The sequence below is a fragment of the Cynocephalus volans genome, chromosome 5 (assembly GCF_027409185.1).
Source record: "Cynocephalus volans isolate mCynVol1 chromosome 5, mCynVol1.pri, whole genome shotgun sequence".
In the NCBI taxonomy this organism is placed as follows: domain Eukaryota; kingdom Metazoa; phylum Chordata; class Mammalia; order Dermoptera; family Cynocephalidae; genus Cynocephalus; species Cynocephalus volans.
In genome coordinates this window covers 130236326-130261071 of record NC_084464.1, presented here as the reverse complement: position 1 = coordinate 130261071, position 24746 = coordinate 130236326, and the positions used below count along the sequence as shown (strand labels likewise).

The window sequence follows — 24746 nt, the reverse complement described above, 5'->3', positions numbered from 1 at the left end:
TAGTACCCAAGGTATATCGTATTATGCTGCAAATTAAAGTAGAGAGCCAAGGAATATAAACTATGAATTATTTTATCCACTTAAAATAACTATAAATAATGCAAGGTATATGATTCATGTCAGAATTAAGATTTGAAGATGAGTATGAGTAAAACAGGGATTTTGACAAGAAAGAAGAACAATTTGGGAAGGTCCCAAAAAAGAAGCAGTACTTGAACCATCCTTTGAAGAATGACTTGATTTGTGTAAAGAGAAAAAAGAAAATCCATTCTCAGTGGTGAAAACAACAAATGTAGGCTTGCAGCATTTGGAATGTGATACCAAATGATCAGAAACTAACAGGGACTTTGGCTTGCTCAGAGCAAAGACTTCCCTTGGACCATTAATGGCAGCTATGAGTGTGTTGAGAAGTAGGACCAGATTTGGAAGGAGCGCAGCATGTTAAAGAGCATGGCATGTTTGGCAACTTGAAGGTGTCCTGGATTCTTGAGCAAAGGGTGTGAATGTGTGAAATGGACGATGGAAGAAAGACTGGAGGAGATAAGGACTCTGGCCGTAAAATAACATCAAGGATTTGAAGCTGACCAGTCCATCAACTGCAGACTCCATGATGCCAAAGCACCCAGTCCATCATGGCATCCTGACATCTCTGACTCAGACCTTCTGCTGATCCTGTGCCCAGCCTCCCCACCCTTTGCCTGCAGGACAAAACCTTTACCTCACCTTCTCACCTCTTCCCCTTTACAAACCCCAGAACGAGCATCAGAAAGTGGCATGATTTTAGTTTGGTCATTCCCCAGATGCCGGTTATCTGAATAAAGCTTCCAATCTTTGCACCAAAATAAAATAAGATAAAATAAAAATACAAAGTTATCATTTTATCCAGGGTTTTAGGAAAAGAAATGATGACTGACATTTATAGTCTGAAAAGTGTTGGGAGAAGGAAAATATTTCCAAGTAAGTAACGGTATATCATAATCAACATAAAGTAATATAAATCTTTAAGGTCACAAGAAAGGGTAAGAATAAATAATTGGCTGGGCATAGATGGAGGTATTTAAGTCAAATACCTCTGGGTTTAAAACGTGGCTTCGTTATTTATATTACTCTTGGCATGTTAGTTAATAGTTTCTTATCTGTGATGAAAGGATAGATAGATCTCACATACATGTAGAATTATTAAAAGACAATCTTTGTCTAGTGTTTGATATGGAGCATGCCATAGAATAGGTATATGAAGCAATAACAATGTTTCTAGGTGAAGTTTTTATGGTCATTAGTGATCTCTCATTAATTAGTTTAGGTAGCACTTGCTTATAGGGCAAATGATGCCTGCGTTTCTACCTTAGCCTGCTGAATGAGACATTATGGTAGCAAATGTGTACTTGTTTTGAAACAGAGTTCAGTGACTACATACTAATATGCCCGATACATTATCCTTTAATTAACAGTGAATGACAAAACTGTTTGTTTATATGGACAATTAACTGAATGACCAGTTTCAGTCATGTACTATAATCAAATAAAGGTTGGATTGATGGTCAACAGCTGTGAAGTTGGCATAATAAAATGCCCTTCTTGAAGAAACACCTGTTAAAAGGACACCTTAGTACAACATCGTAATGCATTTGGGAATTTCAGAATTCTTTCTCTACAAAGTAACATATTTTGGGTGATTTTTGGTCAACTATATTTCTCAAATCTGCATTCACTTATTGAAATTCTTCAACATTTAAAGACTTAAAAAGTTATTCCCACAATGAGAAAGATTAAAGCTTGGCAAAGGGCCTAAACTCTAGTCTAGAAGATATGTAAAATTAGTATTGTAAAGCATTCCCTAAGATTCAAATGAGAAAATTCAGTTTTCATTTCTCCTCAGAGATCACGACTACAATATCTGGCTATTAGATTAGTAAAAGTTCTTAGTTTGTTCAAATATTGATCCCTCATTTGTTTTAATCATGGTTTCTAAACATGTGTTAGTAAACACTCTGCATGAATGCTTAGTATCAAATTCAGCCCACAACCTAATGCTCTATATAGCAATAAAAAAAAATGAGGTGAGAAAAGCCTTATTATTTACTTAGAAGATAAGAAAAGTCTTATTACTTATCTAAACTGTTATCCGCACAAGAGGATAATTAGAAAATGTAGGTCTTTATATGGAATAGCATCTGCTTACTTAAACTATTGCTACACATTTATACTCTTGTTGCATTTAAAAGTATTCTCTGTGTTTTAAGGTCTCAGCAAATTTGATTTTCAGTTTTTTTCTATGCCTTCAGTCTAACAAATAGGTTGCTGGTTTGGAGGTCTGAGTCCCCCAAAGTCTTTGGGCTTCTGTTTTCTTTTTCTCTCATTGTCCTTCTAAACTAATGACCTCTCTGAGTTGTCATATAATACTTTGATGAAAAATACAGATGACTTTCCCAATAAAGTAAGTATAAAGTCCTGCAGCATCCTGAAGAAATGAGAGATCAATTCGTGCACTACTAAGGCTCACTCCCTGGCTCAGAGCTGGGGGGCAAGTGCTCTCGTCGGTCTGCTCTCAATGGTGGCCTGCATGAACTGACTGCAGGGCAGCAGCCATTTCTCTTCTCTCCGTTGACTCTATTCCCTCATGAAGCCCCTCTGCAGGGACCCTGCACACCTTGGGGAGAGGGACAGCGACGAGGAATGCACATACAGGCTCAGTAGGTCTTGCAGCTGCTGCCATACTCCGTATCTCTGATAAGTTTCTAAGCAGCTGCCATAACTGCTTTGGAACCTGAATGAAACAGCAGCTGCCAAAGGCTGCTGGCTCCAGCTGAGCTACTCTGTGCATTTCAGTACGCACATACCTCATTTGAGAAGAGAATATCTGAGAGATTCAGTGGGAAGGATTTTTCTTATCTATAGCTTCAGCAGATGTATTTGGTTTTTTCCAAAGATGGAGAGAACTGCACAGAATAAAAATATTAAGAGTAGAGCTCCTAAGAGCTCAGGAAAATGAATTTCCCAAAGTATGAAATGTAAAGGGAAATTAAGATGCTTTATCCTTTTGCAACGCATAGTATGTCCATAAACACAGAGGTGCAGGCAGAGACTGGCGCTACCAAAGGAAGTTCATGTTAGTTACAATAAGTGCTCTAGTGCTATTGTTACCCTCTAGTTCTCTCTACATGAACGGAATGTTCTCTCCCATCATGAAACAGACTTGGCTCTGGTTTGATGACAATTTTTCTCATTGTTCTTGCCCCTGTGGAGAGATGCACTTCCAGACGGCCCTTGTTGAGGAATATTGCATAATAGGCCTGCAACAAAAAATGGTTATCGGGGATTAATCAGGAGTTTCATCTATAACTTAGCCTTAGAGATTATCTGACATAACCACAGATTCATGTGCTCTGAGATCTTATCTGAGAAGTCAAGACTCAATATTTTCTTAAATGGAGTTTGTAAAGCCTCTAGAAATACTTTTTTAATCATTTACCATTTTTGCTCTTTAGTGGATGTGGAAAATGGATACAGTAATGTAGCAGTTCTGTGCAAAGCCCATTTGTGATGCTAAAAGTGACAGCTGTGCTTGCATTGGTCCTCTAACTTACAAAACCCCGTCAGGAAAGAAAGGGTGTCAACAAAATCCCTCTCTCCTATGTTCACAAGTGGACAGCTAGCTTCTGGAAATTAGGTCTGACTCTCAACCTCATGGCATTTGGAGTGTTTAGACTTCAATCTGTTCTCCGAACTGGTGGAATAGATTGCTATCACAAACATGTAACTTGTCTCCCACATTTAGAAAGAAGGAAGATAATTTTTCATCCACAAACATGCCTGCTTTCCTCTTGCTACTGTTACTATAGCAACCAGTATGGTTTTGATATCCGATTATAAACCCCAGGGAGCTCAAATACAGTCCTCGTCCCCAAAGCTGATGCCATGTGCCCCCGCTTTCTGTGGAGTCCCAGGGCACCTGCGACAAAACGATTGCTTGGTCCTTCACAAGTCATTTATGGTGGTGAAGATGGTTTCAATCAAACATTATCATGTCTCTAATAATTTACTCAATTATCTATGCAACTATGAGTCCAAAACAAAATGTTCTGAGGATCTGAATTAGTGCTCACCATCCATCAAAGGAGCAACCACAAACTACTCACACAATTAAAAATTTCTTAGCTGATTGATTGTTTGCTATCTCAACCCATTTGGCAGAACATAATCACAAATAACGCTATGAGTATCAAATCTGTTAGCTTTGAAGTATAAAATATGTCAATTTAACCAGTATTGATTCTACAACAGACATAAACTATTTAACATTGTTTCCTCTTTCAGGTAGCATTTACCATAAAATTTTAAAAACTAGACATTCATTATCATTAAAATGTTGAAACATTAAAATGTCATTTCTAGTTTACTTTGCACTATGGTACTTAATATTTCCTTATTTTAAATGTTTTAATAGAAACATGGTCTATTTTAAGAATTATTCTGAAATCTGGTGATTCAAGTCCTGATAAGGAGAAATTTGGAGCCAACAGAGGGTGCTTAATTATATAACAATGACCAAGGAATCAAATATCCTTTAACGTAAATGTCTGATCTGGTTCTCTTATATAACTAGCTTATCATTTGTAATAGAGAGAAAAAAATTATTTTTTACAACTAAAGGATGAAGGATTTAAGAGGACATTCATATTTTATATTTATTCAGTGCATATTATATGCAGTAAGAAATATACATTCCTCACAATATCTGATATATATATATAAATGATGAATCTATATTAACACTGTGCAATGAAATGAATACCTGTAAATCTACCACCGAATTTCAGAAACAATACCATTGCACTTCCCATGAGCTTCTTCCCAACCCCGTCCCTGTGCCTCTCCATCTCAGAGGTAATCACTAATGTGGATTTTACGTTTATCATTCCCTTGCTTTTTAAAAACAATTTTGCAAAATTCACATGTGTATTTTTAAACAATATGTTTAGTGTTACTTTCCTTAGAAATCTATAAAAGTCATATCATACAATATGTATGCATTTTTCATTTCTATTTAGGTTCTATTCATTTATGTTGTTATGTTTAGTTATAATTTTTTTTTTTTTACTACTGCTTAATATTCCATTATGTGAAAATGACACAGTTTGCTCAACTGTTCTCCAGCTGATGAACACTTGGGTAGTTTCTAGTTTTTCTGCTATTACAAAGTATGTTGCTATGAACATTCTTGTGCACGTCTCATTGTGCACATGTGCAAGAGTTTGGGTCCATCCCTAGGAGTGGAACTGCTGCCTTGTAGAGTATGCACATGTTCAACTTTACAAGATAGTGCCAAATGGTTTTCCAAAGTGGCTATAGAAATTTACTCTTTCCACCAGCAGTGATTAAGAGTTCCCTTTGATCCATGTCTTGCCAGTATTTAGTATCATATTTCTTAATGTTTCACCATTCTAATGGGTATAAAATCTAGTGCTGTCTGAAAATATACTTCCGCATTACAAATGTGGCTAAACATTTCAAAAATATTTTTTAGGGTCATTCATGTTTTCTCTTCTGTGAAATGTCTGTCCAAGTTTTCTGTCTATCATTTTATATGTTTTTGTCTTTTTCTTATTTATTTGTAAGAGGTACTTTTATATCCTTTTTTGTAGGTTATATGTACTATAAGTTTCCAGGCTGGGTTTTATGTTTTGTGTTGTCTGATGTCCAGAGAGTTTTAATTTTAATGTAATTGCACTTACAATTTTGTTTTGTTCAATAAGTCATTCTCTTCTTCGAGGTCAAAAGTTACCTTTCTATATATTCTTCTAAAAAATGTTTTTCCTTCCATGTATAAGACTTTAATTCATTGGGAATCTATTTTTGGTTGGGTATGAAGTAGAAATTCAGTTTCATTTTTTCCATATGTACGACCAATTGTACTGAAATAATTCACAGAACGGTCCACTGTTTTGTTAATGATCTGTAGTGCCATCTATTGTCAAATGTCATTTCCATTAATGCCTGGGTGTATTCAGCATTCTCCATTCTGTTTCACCAGCACAGATATATCCATGAATTACCACTACACTACCACAATACAAAATTCTACCTGCTAATGTGCTGACATTTGGTCATGCAGCTCTGCCATTTTATTCTTCTATTTTAGGAGTTTCCTGGGTTTTTTATCTTTGATATAAATCTTAGAATAAGTATATCATGATTCACAAAATGATAAGATGGTATTTTTATTGAACTTGATTCTTTATATCATTTTAGGGAGAACTGACATTTTTAATATTGAGTCTTTCCATTACCATGTTGAATATGCCCACTTATTCAGGACTACTTTAGTGCCTTTCAATACAATTTAATAGTTTTTTCCATCTGGGTTTTATGTCTATTCTGTTACATTTATTTTTAAATTATATACTTGTTCTTATATATACTTGTTTTTATACTATGTTTACTTGATATTTTCTTATTGCACTGGCTAAGATCAGGGCAGTAATAACAGTCATCCTTTTCTTGAGCTTGATTTTATAGCAAATGCTTATGTTTTCTTATCAAGAATACTTTTTATGTTTTTTTAAAAATATAATTGGCTAAGGAAGTTCCTTCCTTTTAGTTTACTATGTATTTTTCTTTTTAAATAATGAATGGGTGCTAAATCTTATCCAATGTTTTTACTGCATCTATGAAATGATTACATGACTTTTAGATTTTCTAATATTAAGCCACCCCTGCATTCCTGAGATAATCCAAGTTTCTCATGTTTACACATCATTTGCTAATATTTTGTGTAGGCTTCATATTTTTTAGGAAAAGGATTAAGATTTATTACATAATACTATTGATTACTAAAACTTACATGGTAAAATTGATTTAAAAAGCACATAAAACATACTTCAAAAAGTTCACAGAAGATTCATATCGTCTTTCAATTCTGTTTTTCATGAACTTTTTGAAGTACCCTCGTATAATCACAAATAACACGATCTGGTTTACGAGGCAGCATATATACTAAAGGACATATCTGTAAAGCGTTCCATTCTTTCGGTCATGGCAAACTAAGTAATTCCTATGAACTCTTTCACTGAGAAAAGCTAGATTAAATAGAAAAATTATATTTTCAAAAATATGATTGAAGATATTGAAGGAATACCAAGGCAGTAAAGAACTGTAATGCTCAAATCTGGGCAGTTGAGGGCTTGATTTTAATAGAGTCAAATGGACAGGGGATATAAGTACTCTAGTTCCTGTTCTTACAAAGCAGATACTCTTTAGGCTTTATTTTAACATCCTTGAGTGATACTGGGCTATTATCGTCCATGCCCACGTTGGTTGTGCTCTTTTGCTTTTCCCTACCCCAGGTCCATTCTCCGCCCTTCTCTGTGTCCAGGGAGAGTGGGATGGGTCAGTCTCCAGAGACTGCATCACCTCAGCTAGTGCAACTGGAAGACTGATCCTAGAAAGAATTTAAATTTAAGCTGAATATCTACAGATCTGGTAAGGAATTGGACTCCGAGATAAGAAAAATTTATATATTTGAATATAATTTGAATATATTCAAAGCTTTCCTCTTTTGCATATGCTAAACCCATCTGAAGTGTAGGTGCAAATACAAGTCTGACTCAGCACCTGGAATTGACTAACAGGAAAATCCTAGTGAAGACAATTGTCCTAAGAAGATGATGTGAGAGAAATAGGAGGCCAGCAGGGATACATGGAATGTTGAGTCCTGGGTAGCCAAGAGGAGAGTAGAAATAAATGAGGCAAATCTAACATTATTAAAACAATTTAGTAGTTCTATATAAACATTAGGGGAAATGCATTGTTAACGAGGTGTTAGGGTACCTGTCCAGTCTGCCTTCGCTTTCTCCTAGGTGGCACTGGTGTGCCTCCACTTCCCAAGAGGATGATGCCAGACTCATTCTTGGTGCTGAAGGACAGGTTGATTTCTGTTCCTACATCAACTGGCACAGGGGAGAGCTCCACAAATCCAGGCTTGGGGAAGCTAACTGTGTATACATTCTGTGGGTAAAAGGAAGGAAGAGAATAAATCATTAGAAATGAAAATTTACCTTAATGTTTACATCCCACTCGCCCTCCTCAGTACATTCAATGTGAATGTGAAACATGCTGTAGTTTTAGAAAGCACAAAAACCTGCAGTTACATGGGGAGTTCAAGAGTAGGTGAAGAGATACTATTTCCAATTATAACTTTCATCTTCTGAGAGGTGTGGATGAAAATCAACATTACAGCCTCTGTTTTTATTCCAGAACTTTGGTTTTAAAACATAGAAGATTATCATTGACAGATAACATTTTCTTTTGGTTTAAATCTACCTTGCTAAGTCTCCCTTGAAAACACTATAATTAATTCCTTGAATATACTCTACCAATTAATTGTTTATGTTTTACAAATGAGTATGGCCATGGTCTGTGTCTGCATTCTTCCTCAGTGATAAGCCCAAGGTAGAGATGTTCATTGCTATCAAATCTATAAATACACTCTAGAATAAGTTTTTTAAATTAGATATAACCTAAACCTTAAAAATAAATAAATCAAACATTTCACAGTACAGTTTTCATAGTCCAGGTTTTTCTCAAAATGAAAATAATACCATTGTCCTTGTTGATTATAAAATTAAAATAGTAAATTTCAAACAATAATAAACTGCAAAAAAGAGAAAATCACCCCTAACCCCAATCCCAAAGCTGTGCAGAAGCGTATAGCTTTCTATAATTCATTCATTCATTCATTTTCTTTCAGAACTTGCTCTCTTCCCCTCTCCTCCTCCCTATATTTAAACTGAATCATGATAGACATGTTTCTAATGTCCTTTTTCACTTAAATATGTGGGGGATAGCTCTCTGTCAGTAAACATATATCATCATCACTTTTAATGGCTGGAGAACATTATATTGTATGGATAGATGAGTATTTATTTAAGCAAACCCACATAGTCGGGCATTTAAAGTGCTTAAACTATTCATTTTTAAAGTCCCAGATTTTGCTGGAGTAAAAGCAATGCGTCCTTTAATGTAGGCTACTTTCCCCCCACAGTGTTTCAAGCCCAGTTAAATGACACAAAAGTCGGTAAAATGTATAATCTATTTTCTGTTTCACTTTTCAAATCATGGAGTTTTAGATAGTTCAGATAAAACTACTGTGTAGACTTTTCAATATTTATCCACAGCAAATTTATGCTTCATATTTTAGTTGCAAAATTCCTGGTACTAAAAAGTGCCTTGTAAAGGCACTTGTAAAAAAAAAGGATAATTTTCAATCATAGAGGATATGCATTTTCTGGACAGTTTTCTATCCTCATGTGTGTATCTCTTGAATGTGGATGAGAGTTAGGCTTTAACTCTCACTAAAACTTTCTTTAAGAAGCTGATATGAATCCTCAGAGTTTTAATTCTCTATGGACTTTCTTTTTCCTTGTTCCCAAGCTCCTCAGGATAGGTGTCTATGACCAGTTCCAAACTGGAGCCTGTAGTTAGCTATAAACAATGAAGACCCAGAAAGTTCTGTTCTAGTCTTTAAACCTTATCATTCAGATAGGGAATTCCCTTTTTCTTTCTTCCCCATTCTCTCTTAATTTTCCTGTTTTTCATTTCCAGAATTCTTTAAGATAATTATAACTGGAGGAAGAAGCCAAAATGAATAATTGTATCATAGCAGGGTAGTTAAAATTTTGGAAGTAAAATGTATTTAACATTTTCTTTTTTAAAACAAGCTCATCACTATTGAGTTCCCATAAAACCATTACTAATATTTGCTGTTGAACATTGGCTCTTGCTTATAGATATTTCAATAGTGCAGAGCTATGGCCTGGGTCTTTCTCACATGCGGGTTAGTCCCATTTGAAGAGTCAGTGCAAAATAATCAGATGGAATCAGGAGGCTGCTGAGCTGCTTTAGCAACAAAGAAGAGATACTGAGGATATCAGCAAACAGGGAACTTTGTAGTTATGCCAAACATAAGTCTCAAGTCTTTGCAGAGTTAGATGCCTCAGGTCACAGTCTATGTTATTTCAAAGACGAGGGCTAGACTTCAAAGCTGTAGACAAGATGCTATGCACTAATGGTTATGGTATAAAATACTACTTGCTATTTGTGTAAACTCCAATGCATTCCAGAAAAAAAATTAAGGTTGCTAATAAAGTTATATATAAAATACAAAAAGGTAAAATAAATTTGAAATAGATGAGAAAGATGAGGAAAAGGGAAATGTAGTGTTGGAAGGAAAGAGAGAAAGAAAAAAGAGGTTAATATTAAAGATACATGCTATGAAATGCTATACATTTGAAAAATTTGATCAGAAATTTGGATCTTCATCACATTATTTTCTTCACGGTAATATATAAAACGCTTCAATCTTGCTTTATTATTTACGTATAGCTAAGACTAGAGTCAGTAGAATCTAAGACATATTAACAAAGGACCGGTCCCTGTAAGAACATCCACAACAAGTGAAATCTGAGATGACTGTTTTTAGGAGCCTTTAGAAACAGACCCACCTCCAGAGAACATCCTTTGGTAACACCAACATAATCAGGGCTACTGAGTATATTGTATGGAGTTCTTGAAATTTCAATATCTTTGAGGCAGCCGGAATATTTCTTCAGATTTACTTCTGGCCTGTTAAATTGTCAAATGGAAAACAAAACCAATATCATTAGGGTGATGGCAGTGGAGTCTCTGACTACTGGAAGGAAGTCACATGGAGCACACAGACACACAGGCCGGTGAGTGTCTGTCAACCTGTGCGCACAGGTACCCAGAGAACTGTGGTTGCCGTTACCTCCTGCCTGGCTTAAGTGCATGTAAACACCATCCTACAGATGGAGTCTTTATATAGCTCTTATCCTCTTTCAGAATAATCCCACCCACAGCATTTAAACACAAGGTCCAGGAATTAACCGATTCCTTGTTAATGTGTATTTCTTTTTTACCACCAAACAGCAGATACTTGTGTAGGTAGCATAACCAAACTACATATCAAAAAGTTTAAATAAATCTTGCTCAAAATTTAGAAAAAAAATATCTGGAAATGTTCATTTTGAAAAGAAAATATTTCTTTCATTCAGCCCTTTTTTGGGGGGGGGGGTTCCTGAAGAATAAGATAATATTATACATCTATTTAAAGCTTTTAAGTAAAATAAGGTCCAAGAAACATTTTACTTAAATTACATAGTCTAAAACAAGATATTTTAAAACTGCATTTATAGATTGACCCCAAAATCTGTATTCTATATTACAACAACAACAAAATAAAACAACCAAATGCAAAAAACATACATTTTATTTTCCCAGTAAGGTTGAAAAATGGCTTCTATACCTAAGCTATACTTGAAGTTTACCTTTTGCTCACTACTTCTTAACATGGTGCAAACATGCCAGCAGATTAGAAAATGAAGTTTTTGCTCTCGAGTCCAGCATGTTGCTCTGGTTCATGATGTGACGCTGCATAAGTGGTTTGACTCCCTCAAGACTCAGTGTCTTTATATGTGAAATGGGCATAATAATAATAACAGTATTTGACATTATTGAGTTGTGAAGTTTGGATAAATTAATAAATAGCACAACACACAGTAAATGCTCAATAAACACAAGCTGGCAGTGTATCAATGATGAAGGTACTTCTTTCGTCTAGAAGAGTGCTGTGTAATAGAACTTTCTGAGATGATGGCTATGTTTTGTTCTGCATTGCCCAAATCAATAGTTACCAGCCGTATGTGGCTATTGGGATTTAAAATGTAGCTTGTGCCAATGAGGAATTGAATAGTTATTGTTAATTGATTATATTTAATTTACAATTAAATAACTACTGTGGTTTGTGGCTATTATATTCAGCAGTGAGTATATGGGGTAAAAAAGGTAATTCTTCTTTATGTGGAGTTAATAAGCAGCTGTAAAAACTGTCCAATAGATGCCAAAATATTGTACTTGATAGGGCAATAATTAATTCTCTCCTCATTGTCTCATGATGCCAAGTACTCCTTTTTTCTTAATAAGAAACACATGGCATGAGGAAAAACAGGTGGAAAAGCAAATCAGACCCTGGCAGTGTGTATCAGGTGATTTATTTCATGTTCTGTTTCTCCCCAGCCCCAAAACTTCTTTTTTTTTTTGATCATTTTCTCATTCCCAAGGTTTTCTCCTTCTGTTCAGTCAGTTGGTTATTGTGAAGAACATGTCCAACAAGAGGATGAGTATCTTGTTTATATTCTTCTTACATAAAGCAAAGGGAATGGATGAATTTCATTTTCAGTGTTCACTTGCTTCCATATTTTCCTTTAGGGGAAGACTGATTTATCACAATTTTTTCAGAGGTGTTGTTAATAAAGTAAATCATAACTGCAATTTCATTGTTGCATGGAAATACAAAATAAATTCCAAAATATAATGATTTAGCAAGCTCAACATTATGAAAATCACAGGGGATAAGTAATTACACATGGTAATCGGACTCTTAAGATAACCACAGGTCTCTGTTTCCCCAGGTCACCACTCAAAGGCAAAATTACCAGCTACGCGGTGCCACCCCAGAGTCTTATTAGCATATATTTCCACTGAAAGCCAGCCTTTGCCTTTTACCATCTCAGCAAGCTTAGCCCAACTGATCTCATAAACATATCATGAAAAAAGAACTTGGTTTATTTTTTACCCACATTTATTTCTATGTATTTCAGCCTCTGGTATTAAAAGTATGGTCTGTGCTTTAAAATTTTTTTTTTTTTGATCAGTTCAGCTTCATTATCTCCTTTCTAGAAATTTGGCACAGTTAGGCTGTGAAATGCCAGAACACCAGGTTTTAGCTCTAGCCCGATTGTGCCAGCCTTGCACATCTCTGGGGTTTGATCAGCCACTTACAGAGGCCTGCTGCTCACAGTTTTCATGCTAATGCCTGTCTGAAAGTAAGAAATAAAATGCTCCTAAGAAGCTAGGGAAACCATCTGCAAACTTTTTCACTTGTTGTAAATATAGTATTTCCAGAGATTCCTTTCATCTGGCTCCATAGCTAATTTAAAATAAACACGGCAATAAATAAGCAGCTTCAACAAGAGGTGCAAAGGCCGTGTAAACGTTTGCATATTTGCAGGCCTGCAAAAAGCAACAAGGCAGTGGTAAGCAATTGGGAGCACAGGTTGATTGTTCAGCAAACAGCATGATACTAGGGAGGCCAGAGTCAGGGTTCAATCCAAGAGACCACTTTGCTCTGTTCGCCAAAGGTTGGCTGTGCCCATAAATTTGACCAGCTGACTTTTGAGCGCGTGCTGCTGGTCATCAGGGGGCACTGTGCATGGATGGTTGAACAAGTAAGTGGAGCAAATCTATCACCACCGCTGGTGAAACAACGCAAATCACAGCCCAGTTGATGGAGGTAAGCAGCAACATCTTTGTTAGCGAAGGGCAGCATGAGAGCTCTCTCAGAATGAATGACTTGCTCATGAATGTACTGTGAATCAAGCTGCACAGGTGTCGCTCTGCTTCTGCACTGCTGCTGTATCTAAGAAGCCACATTTGCCCAAACCATGCACAGGAAGAAAGCATGCATAAATTTAAATTTTACCTTGCTTTCATACTAGGTCAAATGGAAGAGAAAAAAACAAAATCAGAAACAATTTACTTATAATTGCATTTTCACTTAGTAAAAAAATAGACTTTAATCATAAATCTTAAAAAAAAATTATCTCACAGGGATCTACAAAGGAAAGGATCAACAAATGCAAAAAAACTGACAGATCAAAAACCAGACATACACCCTTGTCTGCAGTGAAATTAGAATCCAGGCATAACCATTTCCCACACTATTCTCTCGGAAAATTTTAATTTTGAAATATAAAGTAAAGTACTTATTTTTGTCAATCCAATGAACTGGAAAATGCACAAATGTCTCTATTTTGTAGCATTCATGAACAGCTTACAAATATTGCCTTTTAAAGAGCTTCAGCTTAACAATATATGTAAAACTAATTTACATTTGCCACATCTTTGACCTTACATTGAGATCCTATCTATGCGCAAAATAACAGGTTACTATGAACGCTTTGTTTCTTTACCAATCACACATACATGTCTAAAGATTGTTTTGAAATCATGTGCCATACCATAGCAATATTATAATTATGCTATCCTGTGAGAGTGAAAACATTTTAGTGGTAAAGATTCACTAGGTATATAGTCTCCAAACCAACTAAGAAATAGATAGTTCCTAAAAACTATAGATAGTTTTTAAGATAGTAAAACTATCTTGTAGAGAGTTCCTAAAAATCACTTTACAATAATTAAAGTCATCACTAGAATAAATGAAGCCAGATTTGGCTAGCCTTATTTTGGCTATATTTAATTCACTCAGTAGAATATATTTAATGATCTCCTAAGGTAAATCTTAGACTTGAACAACTGCTGGATCCCTAGTACTTAGTCTAATGCTTGGCACATAATAGATGCTCAACAAACATTTGTTGTGTGACTGATCACTGGATTACCAAGTAATAACTATGTCATCATTCAAATACATTTGATTGGTAATGATTTTTCTGACTTCACATTTTCGATCAATATTCCTAACACAAATACATGATAATATAGATGAATGCAGAGGAAGTTGATTTGCACCATGAAGCTTTTCCACTTATACCCTTGAAAGACTGGTAATTAAGACAGCTGCCTGGCCTACGAGTTTAGATTTGGGGAGAAGAGGAAACCTGTCTGCATGCTAGCTGTCATAAAACAAGACTGACATTCCACTGCTCATTTGGGAAACATGGAAATACCTGACCAGTATACTTTTTAGCTATTCTGAGATTTCTCCAAATGTACTCTGTCTTTTTAGAGTAGCAGCACTTAGACAGGACTTTCATATCCATTAACAACTACCAAACTAATTAAATAAAACAAAACAAAAAATTAAAAACATGGTAATCAGTATTTGTACATAAACTCCTATGGTTTAACCAAATCAATTCATCCCAATCTATTTCAATTCAATTAACATTTATTAAGCATTATAGGTTTTATTTACTATAGGTCTTATTTATAAATTTATATTTACTTATTTACTATAGGTTTATTTATAAGTTTTACTATAGGTCTTATTTGTGTTTTATAATAAGCAGTAAATTAAATACCACATAAAATATTTTTTGATATTTTTTAGTTACTTAATTTTTTAAACTAAACTATGAGCTAAATATGTCTCCCCATCCTGCTAGATAAAAAGCATATGTGAAATTTTAAAAAGATGTTCGCATGAGCATCAGAATAAGTAATATAGTTCTAGTATTAGGCATATGGGAAAGCTCCAATACACCATTATAATGCTAATGCTTAGCAATTAAATAGGTTATACTCACAGTATCCTGGAACACTGACTAATTTTTAGAACACTAAGCATTGTCAGAGCACCATTATCTCCAGTGAATGTGCAAGGAGATCAGCAATTACAAGATCCACGTTCAACTCTGGCTTCCAAATTTAATTACTTTCATAATTCTTTTTAGCAGGTGCATATAAGGGAAACAGTGATTCTAATCCATCTCCTCAACAAAGATGTCAAATTAATCCTTTCGTTTCTAAATCCTGGTGTTGTTCTAGCACAAACATGATTTTTTTTTTTTTTTGATTAGGCCTTTCTGCAACTAAAGGTTATATGACATTCCCATTGTAATTAAACTTCAGAACTCTAGTGAGCATAGTGGCCATTTAATTAAAACTTAATCCTTGGCTTTAAATATACACTAAATTACCTCAGGTTTCTCAGCGTTGGCAGGCCACCAAAATATATTTTGTCATCTGCTTTCAAGTCAAGACCAAAGTTGTTTCCAGGAGATGAAGTTGCAATGTTCTCCTCCTGGTTAGTATCTATATCTACAATTGATATGTTGGCTGTAAAGAGATAGAAAGTTTAACGTTTTATTTGAGCAATATCAGCCATGTCTATATCATCACTGTTGCTTCAAGAACAATTTCATTTAACTCTCAAATTAACATTGGCTTTCTCAAGCATTTGTACTCAGCCATATAATAACTGCAGAAACAATAACATCAACAAAATGCATTGTTAAACTACCCACAAAAGAGCATGAAAATAACAACTTGAACACCCATGAAGGAAAACCAATGAAGATAAAAGAAAGAAGTTTAGAAGAACATCAAAGAAACATCTAACAAAATTTTCTATAATATAGATAAGTAGTTAGAAAACAAAGTAAGATAATTAAATGTTAAGATAGATATCTAACTAGGAATCAGACAATTAATTAATAATGTGAATCTGTGGCTCTTTTCATAAATTTCAGTATCCACAGAACTACTGGGATTTACGCAAAGTGTTACTCCATAGTATGATATAGTGGTACGTGGAAGTAGAGAAATGGGGATGCTTGGTTCTGCCAGTTGATGGGACCTAGGTCCACTGCAAATTACATTTTAGACTGGAATGCTGAGTGTTGTGAGAGAGTTGCAGTCCTTATGCCCATGGCTTTTCTCTAGGGTCTCTCAAGGTATTTCTTATCTGATAAGAATAAGGATTTAGAAACAGAAAGGAGAAAGGAAAGAAGAGAATTCTTTGTTTAAATCGCATTGCTTAGAAAGCAGACAGGAACTCCTTATCTCACTGATTTTCCTCCCTTATTATTAAAGTCAAGATGGCACTTTCTGAATTATGTGCTTTCTCACCATAATATTGCTTAGACTCACTCAGCCTTTAAGTACTACTTCATATATTTTGGATTCTTGATGCACAGTACGACATCAGTTCACTAACATGATAGATTTGGCCTCTAAATCTTTGCCTGATGTAGGATCTGAACTAAAAAGGGTTTGAAAATGAAAATTTGAACCAATGGATTATAAGAACATTTCTAAATGTTTATCCTTTGGTACGCTAGTTTCTTGGATGTTTCTGGTTCAAATAAATATGATGAACACTGGGTTAAACAAAGTTAAACATATATCTTACTTTTATGGCTGCCCAGATCCTTCAATATGCTAATATGCAATGCAATGCTTCAAGAGAGGGACATAAAGCAAGAAGTATTTCTCAAATTTATCTGATTATAGAACATTATTATTTTCCCTCAACTCATCATCTTTTAGAATTGATGTTTTTTGGAAAACAGAGAAATATCAAATTCCAAAATTCCATTGTAGTCTATAGCCCTACCATTCCGAAAAGATGTATCTTCAATAAAATCAAACATAATTGCCTTATCAAAGATGACCAAAATCAAATACCCAAACCTACTGATACTGCCAATCCTCAAAGTAGACTTTGTAAAAACAAACAGAACATCTAAAAAAATTGTCATATTAAAAAATATTTAGCAAGTTAAGTTTTTAAAATTTAAGTACTTTCATACAAATATTTAATTACATTCATACACTTAATTAGATTTATAAACACGTATCTCCTTGACTGGGCTGGTGGCTAAACGAAAATAGATTTATAAAATTATTTCCAAGACTTTTTCATACATATTCCTTTTTATCTAGATCAGTAAAGACATTTTCATATGGGGCTGTTGACTGGAACATAAAAATAGTCTCTTTCTGCAGACCTGGTGGGTATTTTAATGGTGTCTGAAAATGAGATTCTGCCTTTCTATCACAGGCAAGCCAGTGACTGGAGGTGGTTTTCCTTCTTATCCCTGAGTGAATATATACATTTTTAGCAATCATTCTAAGAAAAACTGATTAAAGAGCAGCAACACAATTGAATTGAAATTCACTGGCCCAGGAGTTAGGTCTGGTGGAGAGACGTAGGATGGAATATTTTAACTGACTTAAAGGAAGGCTCTACTCTATCCTTCCTGAATGATAGCAATGAAGTGGGTTTGCTATGAAATGCTGGGAAATGCTAACACTCATTATTTCTTTCCCTATTTCTTTCCCTTACAGAATAAGAAAGTAAACTACTTGCACAAAATATTAGAGTTGATGAATTCAGACATCATTTATGGGTAAGCAGGGAAATAAGGGTTGTATTACATAATAGAGTACGGGCTTAACAAGTATTTTATCATCAGTGCTGGGTTGTTATAAGCTAATGGTTTTTACTTTGGTAATATTTTTCTTCTCTGTCTTAATCCATTCAAAATCTAAATCAACCTTCTGAACTTTGTTTCCGTATCATTGCACCTGCGGGGGTATGACATACTTCTATTAGTGACTGTCTACTATTCTACTAACTGGATGTACTCTGGGAAGATGGAAAATGCCCCCTGCCCCCCAGGACTGTATTTGAATTTCAAAGGACAGTGCTTTTACAAACTAGTCGAGAATAATTAATGTAAAACAACTAATCTGGTCACTGAAAAGGAGCAATGACCCACGTTGCTGGAACCTTAGTGGACTCTGATCGTGATATAGGAACCTCCCTATATCCAAACCCAATGGAATCCTTTTGGTCCTTATCTTAATCCATATTTAATACTGTTAGCATTTTCTTCCTTCCAGGAAATTTCTTCTTTTGGCTTCCATAAGTCCAAGCTCTCTAGCTTCTCTATACCTCTCATTTTCAATCTCATTCCCCAGGGTCTATTTCTTTGAACACTTCTGAAATGTTGATGTTTCATAATGTCCCTTCCTTTGCCCCCTTCTCAGGTTTCAGCCATTTGCGTAAACTCGGGTTCATATCTACTTACAATATGTTGATAACTCAAAAGTATGTACGCCAGGACCTGATTTCTGCCTAAAAACCCACATTCAACAGATGAGAAACCATCACCTGTATTTTCCTTCAGTACTTTAAATATATTCTGAGCCAAAATAACTACCTTTTAACTCACAAATCAGTATTCCTTATTTTATTTGGTGACACTATGATCCCCACCCAATCTCCTAAACTGGGGAGTCATCCTGAGTTTCTCCTCACCATTTACACCTAATCAATCTCCAGCCTTACTAATTTCTTCTTCTAAATAACTCGTATGTCTGTCCTATTTTTTCAAAGAGTTTTACTCAGGTATAATTGATATACTATAATTTGTCCATGTTTAAATTGCACAATTTAACAAGTTTTGACATAAGTATACACTGATGGAACCAGCACCACAGTCAAGAAAATAAACATATCCATCACCGCAAAAGTTTCCTAATGCTTCTTTGAAATCCTTCCTTCCTGTCCCTTCCTACATATGCCATCCACGAGTAGTCTCTATCTGCTTTCTGTGCCCATAATTAATTTGCATTTTCCATATAATTTTATAGATGTACTCCTTTTAGTCTGCCTTATTTTGTTCAGTAATTCTTTTGATAGTCATCCATTTCGTACATATATTAATATTTTATTACTTTTTATTGTCAAGTAGTATTCCATTGTATGGATATACCACAACTTGTGTATGTCCATTTATCTTTTGATGGATGCTTGAGTTGTTTTCAGTTTTTGAGTATGACAGAGAGAGGCTGTACGAACATTCTGGTACAAATTTTGAACAGATACATGTTTTCATGTGTCTTGAGTGGATACCTAGGAGTGGAACAGTTGGTTCATATGGCAGACGTATATTTAACCTCTTAAGAAACTGCCAACCTATTTTCCAATATTGTTGTGTCATTTTACATCCTCACCAGCAGTGTATAAGAGTTCCAGTTGCTCCACATCTTTGCCAGCACTGGGTATGGTCACTATTTTTGATTTTAGACATTCTAACTACTATGTAGTGGTATCATATTGTGGATTTATTTTACATTTCCCTAATGATGAATCCCACTGCAACTTTCATTTCATGCATCAATCATCTTCTGCCTTGATTATTATTAAACCTAATTGGTCACTCTGCTTCCAACTTGGTCCTCTGAAAATCTATCATCCATATTGACGCCTGGACCAACACACTTAAATTGAAGTCACTATGCCACGTCTCTACATAAAACCCTCCAATGTCTTATCAAGGTGAATTCCAAACTCCTTAACATAGTTGAAATGGCCTCCTGGGATCTGGCCCCTGCCAACATGCCCAGCATTTTCTTCCACCATTCCTTTGAAATTTAAACTCCAGTAATTCAAACTAAATATAATTTCCCCCTAGAGAACCTATACTTTTATGTGTCTTTATCTTTTCATGTGATGCGCCTTGGCCTGGATCCCCCTGCAACTGCCTCCAGCCCCCCCAAATATCTTAGGGCTCAGTTAGTGCCCTCTCTCACTCTCTCTCCAGTGTCTACCATAGTGTTTGGTGCCCCCTACAGAAATTTATTTGCTTGTGCAGCACAGAACATAAGTTAGTGACACAAGGGTAGAAACTGTATTTATCTTGATTTAGCACAGCATCTGATACATAGCTGGTATTTAATAAATGTGTTTTGTAAATGCCAACATTACCAGAACAGGTAGTAAGGTTATTTTCCCCAACCTCTCTTCTTTTCCTTTTTAATTTAGATTTCACTGCTGCAGGTGTGATCTCTGAATATTGCCATTGCAGGCAAATGACTATATTCTTATATTCTGTTGAGATTGCGCTTTTCAACTACATTTAAGAAGTCTGTGTTTGTTTCTCTTTTATGAATTATTTGTTTATAACCTTTGATTCTTTCTCCATTGTGGCTTCAATGTTTTTCTTTTTAACAGAAAAATTAATACATGTTAATTGACTTGCTAGAGTAATACAATGCTTTAAAAGTAGCAGAGAAAATATGTTGAATATATGAGAATACATGTGAAAAATAGAATAGCTACAGTTTTATTTTAACAAAAATTTTACCTATTTGATTTGAGAAGTCGGTGGTAAGCTATCCGAGATAACAGAGAATGGGGAACAACCAGGGGCAGAAGGAAAAACTTCCCAACCTAATCTGAGAATCAAAGTTGCAAACAACTGAACTTCATAGGGTTTAATGGGATTTTTTTAAAAATGGCAATACTGTAAAGATAAATGAGAGAAGGAAGGAGGATAATTCATGTCATTAGGATTCAAAATAAAAGTGAGAATGACTGCATGGTACGTTTGACAGGAGGATTCGGGAAGGCATAAAGCAACACCGGTCTAGAGGCAATTTGAAGGCCAGGGAGGAGACTTATGAAAGAGAAGATATTGGCCAACCATGTCAAAGGGATTGAAATAGAGAACAAGAACAAAGAAGAAGACACTGAATGGGTTAAGACAAAGGGAAGTTCTTTCTGATTTCCAGACCACAGTGTAGTAACAATGAAGCTCTAGCAAATCAGGAAAAATCAGAGCAGTTGGGGAAAGAACTTTCTGAATTGATGGACTGCTCGAGTCACAGTAAACCTGAAAACATATTTTTAACTATTTTCAAGTTAATACAGTACTATAGGTTGACCTTTACCTAACATTGTTTCAGACCACAGATCTTTTGGGTACTTGTTTTAAAGGACAGAATAAATGTCTAGATGGCAGACTGATAGGGAAAGTGGTATTTCCAAGGTGACATTTATGGAAATTGTTTTCCTAAGTAGTTCTAAGTAGTTCTACCCCTGTTTTTCACACTACAGATTTGCTTAACATATTATTACCTCTTGAGTTTATAGCAATAGCCAATTCAGCCCAGCGTTCCTGATATCTTTCTTTTACTTTCCCCACAATGCACATCAATATTTTCCTTCTTTCTTCAAAACTGTTATTCTACTACCTCTCACCCTCTACTATTCTGTTTTCTGCTTCTAACTTCAATGAAAAATATTAGAGCATCAGAAGAGAATTATCTTTTTTTTTAAAATTAATTAATTAATTAATTAATTAATTAATTAATTTATTTTTTTAGAAGAGAATTATCTTAAAATGCCATTCCATACCTACAAACTTATGTCTACCTTCACTTCTTCCTGTGCTCCTCTATCCTGTCTTGGGGAAGAAGTGTTTCTCTATCTGTCTCAGACTAAGCACTTTCTCTTTAGTCTGGGTGCTACCCTCTCAGACTTTCTAAGGGCCTGTGCTATATTATTTATCATTCCTTTTTTTTTGTACTTTCAATCACTTCCTTATTACTGGTGCATCCTCCCCAACCTTCAAACGTGGTCAAGAACCATTCATTCAGTCATTCACCAATATTGATTATTTACTGCGTGCTAGGAACTGATGAAGGAAGCCAACATGGTCCCCCATTTCACGATCCCTGCCCTCCAACTCCGTATCTTCTTTCTCAGCTACTGTTCTTCCTTTCTTCTGGATTTCGGAGCCAAAGCTCCTTCAGAGTCAGTCTACACTTACTCTGTCTATTTTCTCACAGCTCTTTTACTCCAGAAGACTCTGCAATTGGCTTTTACTGTGACCTTTTGTATTAGTCTGTTTTTTGTGTTGCTATAACAGAAACTATACCTATACCTGAGACTGGGTAATTTATAAAGAACAGAGGTTTATTTGGCTTATGATTCTGGGACAGCTGCAGCTGGCACGGGCTTCAGGCTGCTTCTACTCACAGCAGAAAATGGCAGGCAGCCAGTGGGTACAAGCAGATCACACGGCGAGAGGAAGCAAGAGAGGGGGGGGAGGTGCCTTTAAACAATCAGCTCTCAAGAGAAATAACAGAGGGAGAACTCACTCACTAACCTCTACCCCCGCCCCCAACCTCCCAGGGTGTTAATCTGTTCGTGAGAGATTCCCCCCCACCATTACCCAAACTGCTCCCAACATTGCCAAGTCAGGGATCAGATTTTGACATGAACTTTGGGGGGACAACACATCCAAACTCTGTCACCATTTCATCATTCTTTCAAGGTCTTCAATGATGCCCATATTTCCAAAAACAATGAGTTCCTTCGTCCTTATCTTACTTGAACATTCTATAAAATTAAACTCTTCATTCTTTCAGAAACTTTCTTTCTTTCTTTTGCTTCTGTGACCCACATTTTCTCAAGGATTCATTTCTCCTTTCTCCAAATATTTCTTTGCAGCTCCCTTCGTGTGGTTTTCCTTTATGATGCTGTTTCAATATTCGTGTGCTCTAGGGCTGTTAATCATCTCATTCTAGGTATGAGTGCTTGATTTTTCTCATGACTATTCAGATACAACTATTTAGAATATGATGATGGTTCCTAGTTATTCATTGTTCTCCTAGAACTCTGCTGATCCTCAGATACCTATAACTAATTGCCTGTCAATTACACAGCTTTCCTAGGCAGCTAAAGGTACTGAAAGTACCATGTCCAAAATAGAACTCAGCATCTCCAGAAAACCTGGTTTTTCCCTCTGTTCAATAGCTTGGTGAATAGCACTGACATATTCTTGTCGCTATCAAACAATAATAAATAAATAAATAAAAATGAATCAATCTAAATCTGTCTTTTCTTTTAAACTTAGCCTTCATATTGAGTATATAAAAGCTCTTCAATTTTAAATGCTTGATATCTTTCAACTCCGTTCTTTTGTCTCCATTCTCATGGTTATTGACTTATTTTTCACTCTTCTCCCTCTCACCTGGTTTGCTATAGACGGCAGTGGCATCCTAAATTGTCACAAATCCACCTCTCAAGCTGCGGCTGAAGAAACTTTACTAAAGCACAAGTCTGATGGTGTCAAACCCTTGATTAAAACTCTTGAAGTTCCCTATAGCTTTTGCTTAGCTCATGAGCCCTCTGTGTACTGGCTGTGTCATCTCTTGGCCTCATCTTGTAATTTTCTACCAACATTCATTCATTTAGACTATGGATTCCCTTGTAGATACTAAAGCATTTCCCAGTGTGTGTTCAGCAGAATGCTAGTATTGCAGGAATGGAAGAATTTCTGTGATTAAAGAAGTTTGGGAAATGCTGGATCAAACAGAGGTATTTTTCTTACTGAACAACTATGCAGAGCCTCTCCCATGCAAATGTGCACTGTGCCTGTCTTACATGGGACCAACGCATGCAGCAATATTCTGATTGATAGAAGTGCAAAACCAGTTTTTGTCCCAACTGAGGAGTTTCCCCAGGGTTTTGTGTTCCAAAAATGCAGTTGGAAAATGACGAATTATGGTCTCTGATGGCTCCAGGCTTTCACACAACTTTTACCGCCCTGAAATGTCCAAACTTGCTTTTCATCCAGCTAGCTTCTCAACTCCTGCTTGTGCCTCAAGGGTACTCCCCTGGGGCTGTCCTCTATGTTTCACTTAACTGTCTCTCTCTTCCAGATGGCTAGCCTGCAATATACATTCCTATCACAGCAGTGAGCCCTTTATCCTTTAACCATTGATACTTGTCCATCTCCCCCATTAGACTGCAAGTTCCTTGAAGGCAAGGACTTGTCTTTGACTCCGTTTAGTTCTTGCTTGGTAATGAGTAGGTGCTTGGCAGATATGTGTTAAATGCAGGAATGAAAGATGGTACAGAGGTACATCTAACTTTTCATGAAATGTCACATTGGCATTGTCAACATTAATTAATTAGGTCTTTTTATATTAAGAGAAGTATCAAAGTTTCGTCTGTAGATACTGGTAACACCATAGTATAAAGAATTAGGGAAATTATACTTAAATAGCAATAGACCACACTGAGAACTAATAGACTTGGATTTTTGTCTTGGTTGTGAGAGCTTATACACGAGGGTACTTCAAACAGTTCATGGAAAGAGTTGTATTATCTTTCCTTTCTATTTTTCCATGACCTTTTTGAAGAACGCTCACATATGTCTATGACCACATGTAAGGTTGAGAGTATGTTTCCCTTTCTCTAACACCAGAGCATAATACCTGCTTTTATGATCAAATGAAATAATGTTTGTGAAAGTGTTTTAAAACATCCCAGAAACATAAAAATATCATGTTATTATTAATCAATTATTTACTTGAATACATATAAATTTTTGGCATTTTAAAAG

General features: G+C 35.6%; 1 protein-coding gene across 1 annotated transcript in view; it reads right to left on the bottom strand.

Annotated features, from left to right (window-relative positions):
• LAMA2 (laminin subunit alpha 2) overlaps positions 1-24746 on the bottom strand; it is a 547521-nt gene that overhangs the window by 21901 nt on the left and 500874 nt on the right. Inside the window, exons 52-55 of the mRNA XM_063098359.1 lie at positions 15738-15876; positions 10503-10623; positions 7831-8007; positions 3145-3293 (exon numbers count right to left, since the gene is read on the bottom strand). Coding sequence (XP_062954429.1) covers positions 3145-3293; positions 7831-8007; positions 10503-10623; positions 15738-15876 — 586 coding nt within the window. The remainder of the gene's footprint in view (positions 1-3144; positions 3294-7830; positions 8008-10502; positions 10624-15737; positions 15877-24746) is intronic.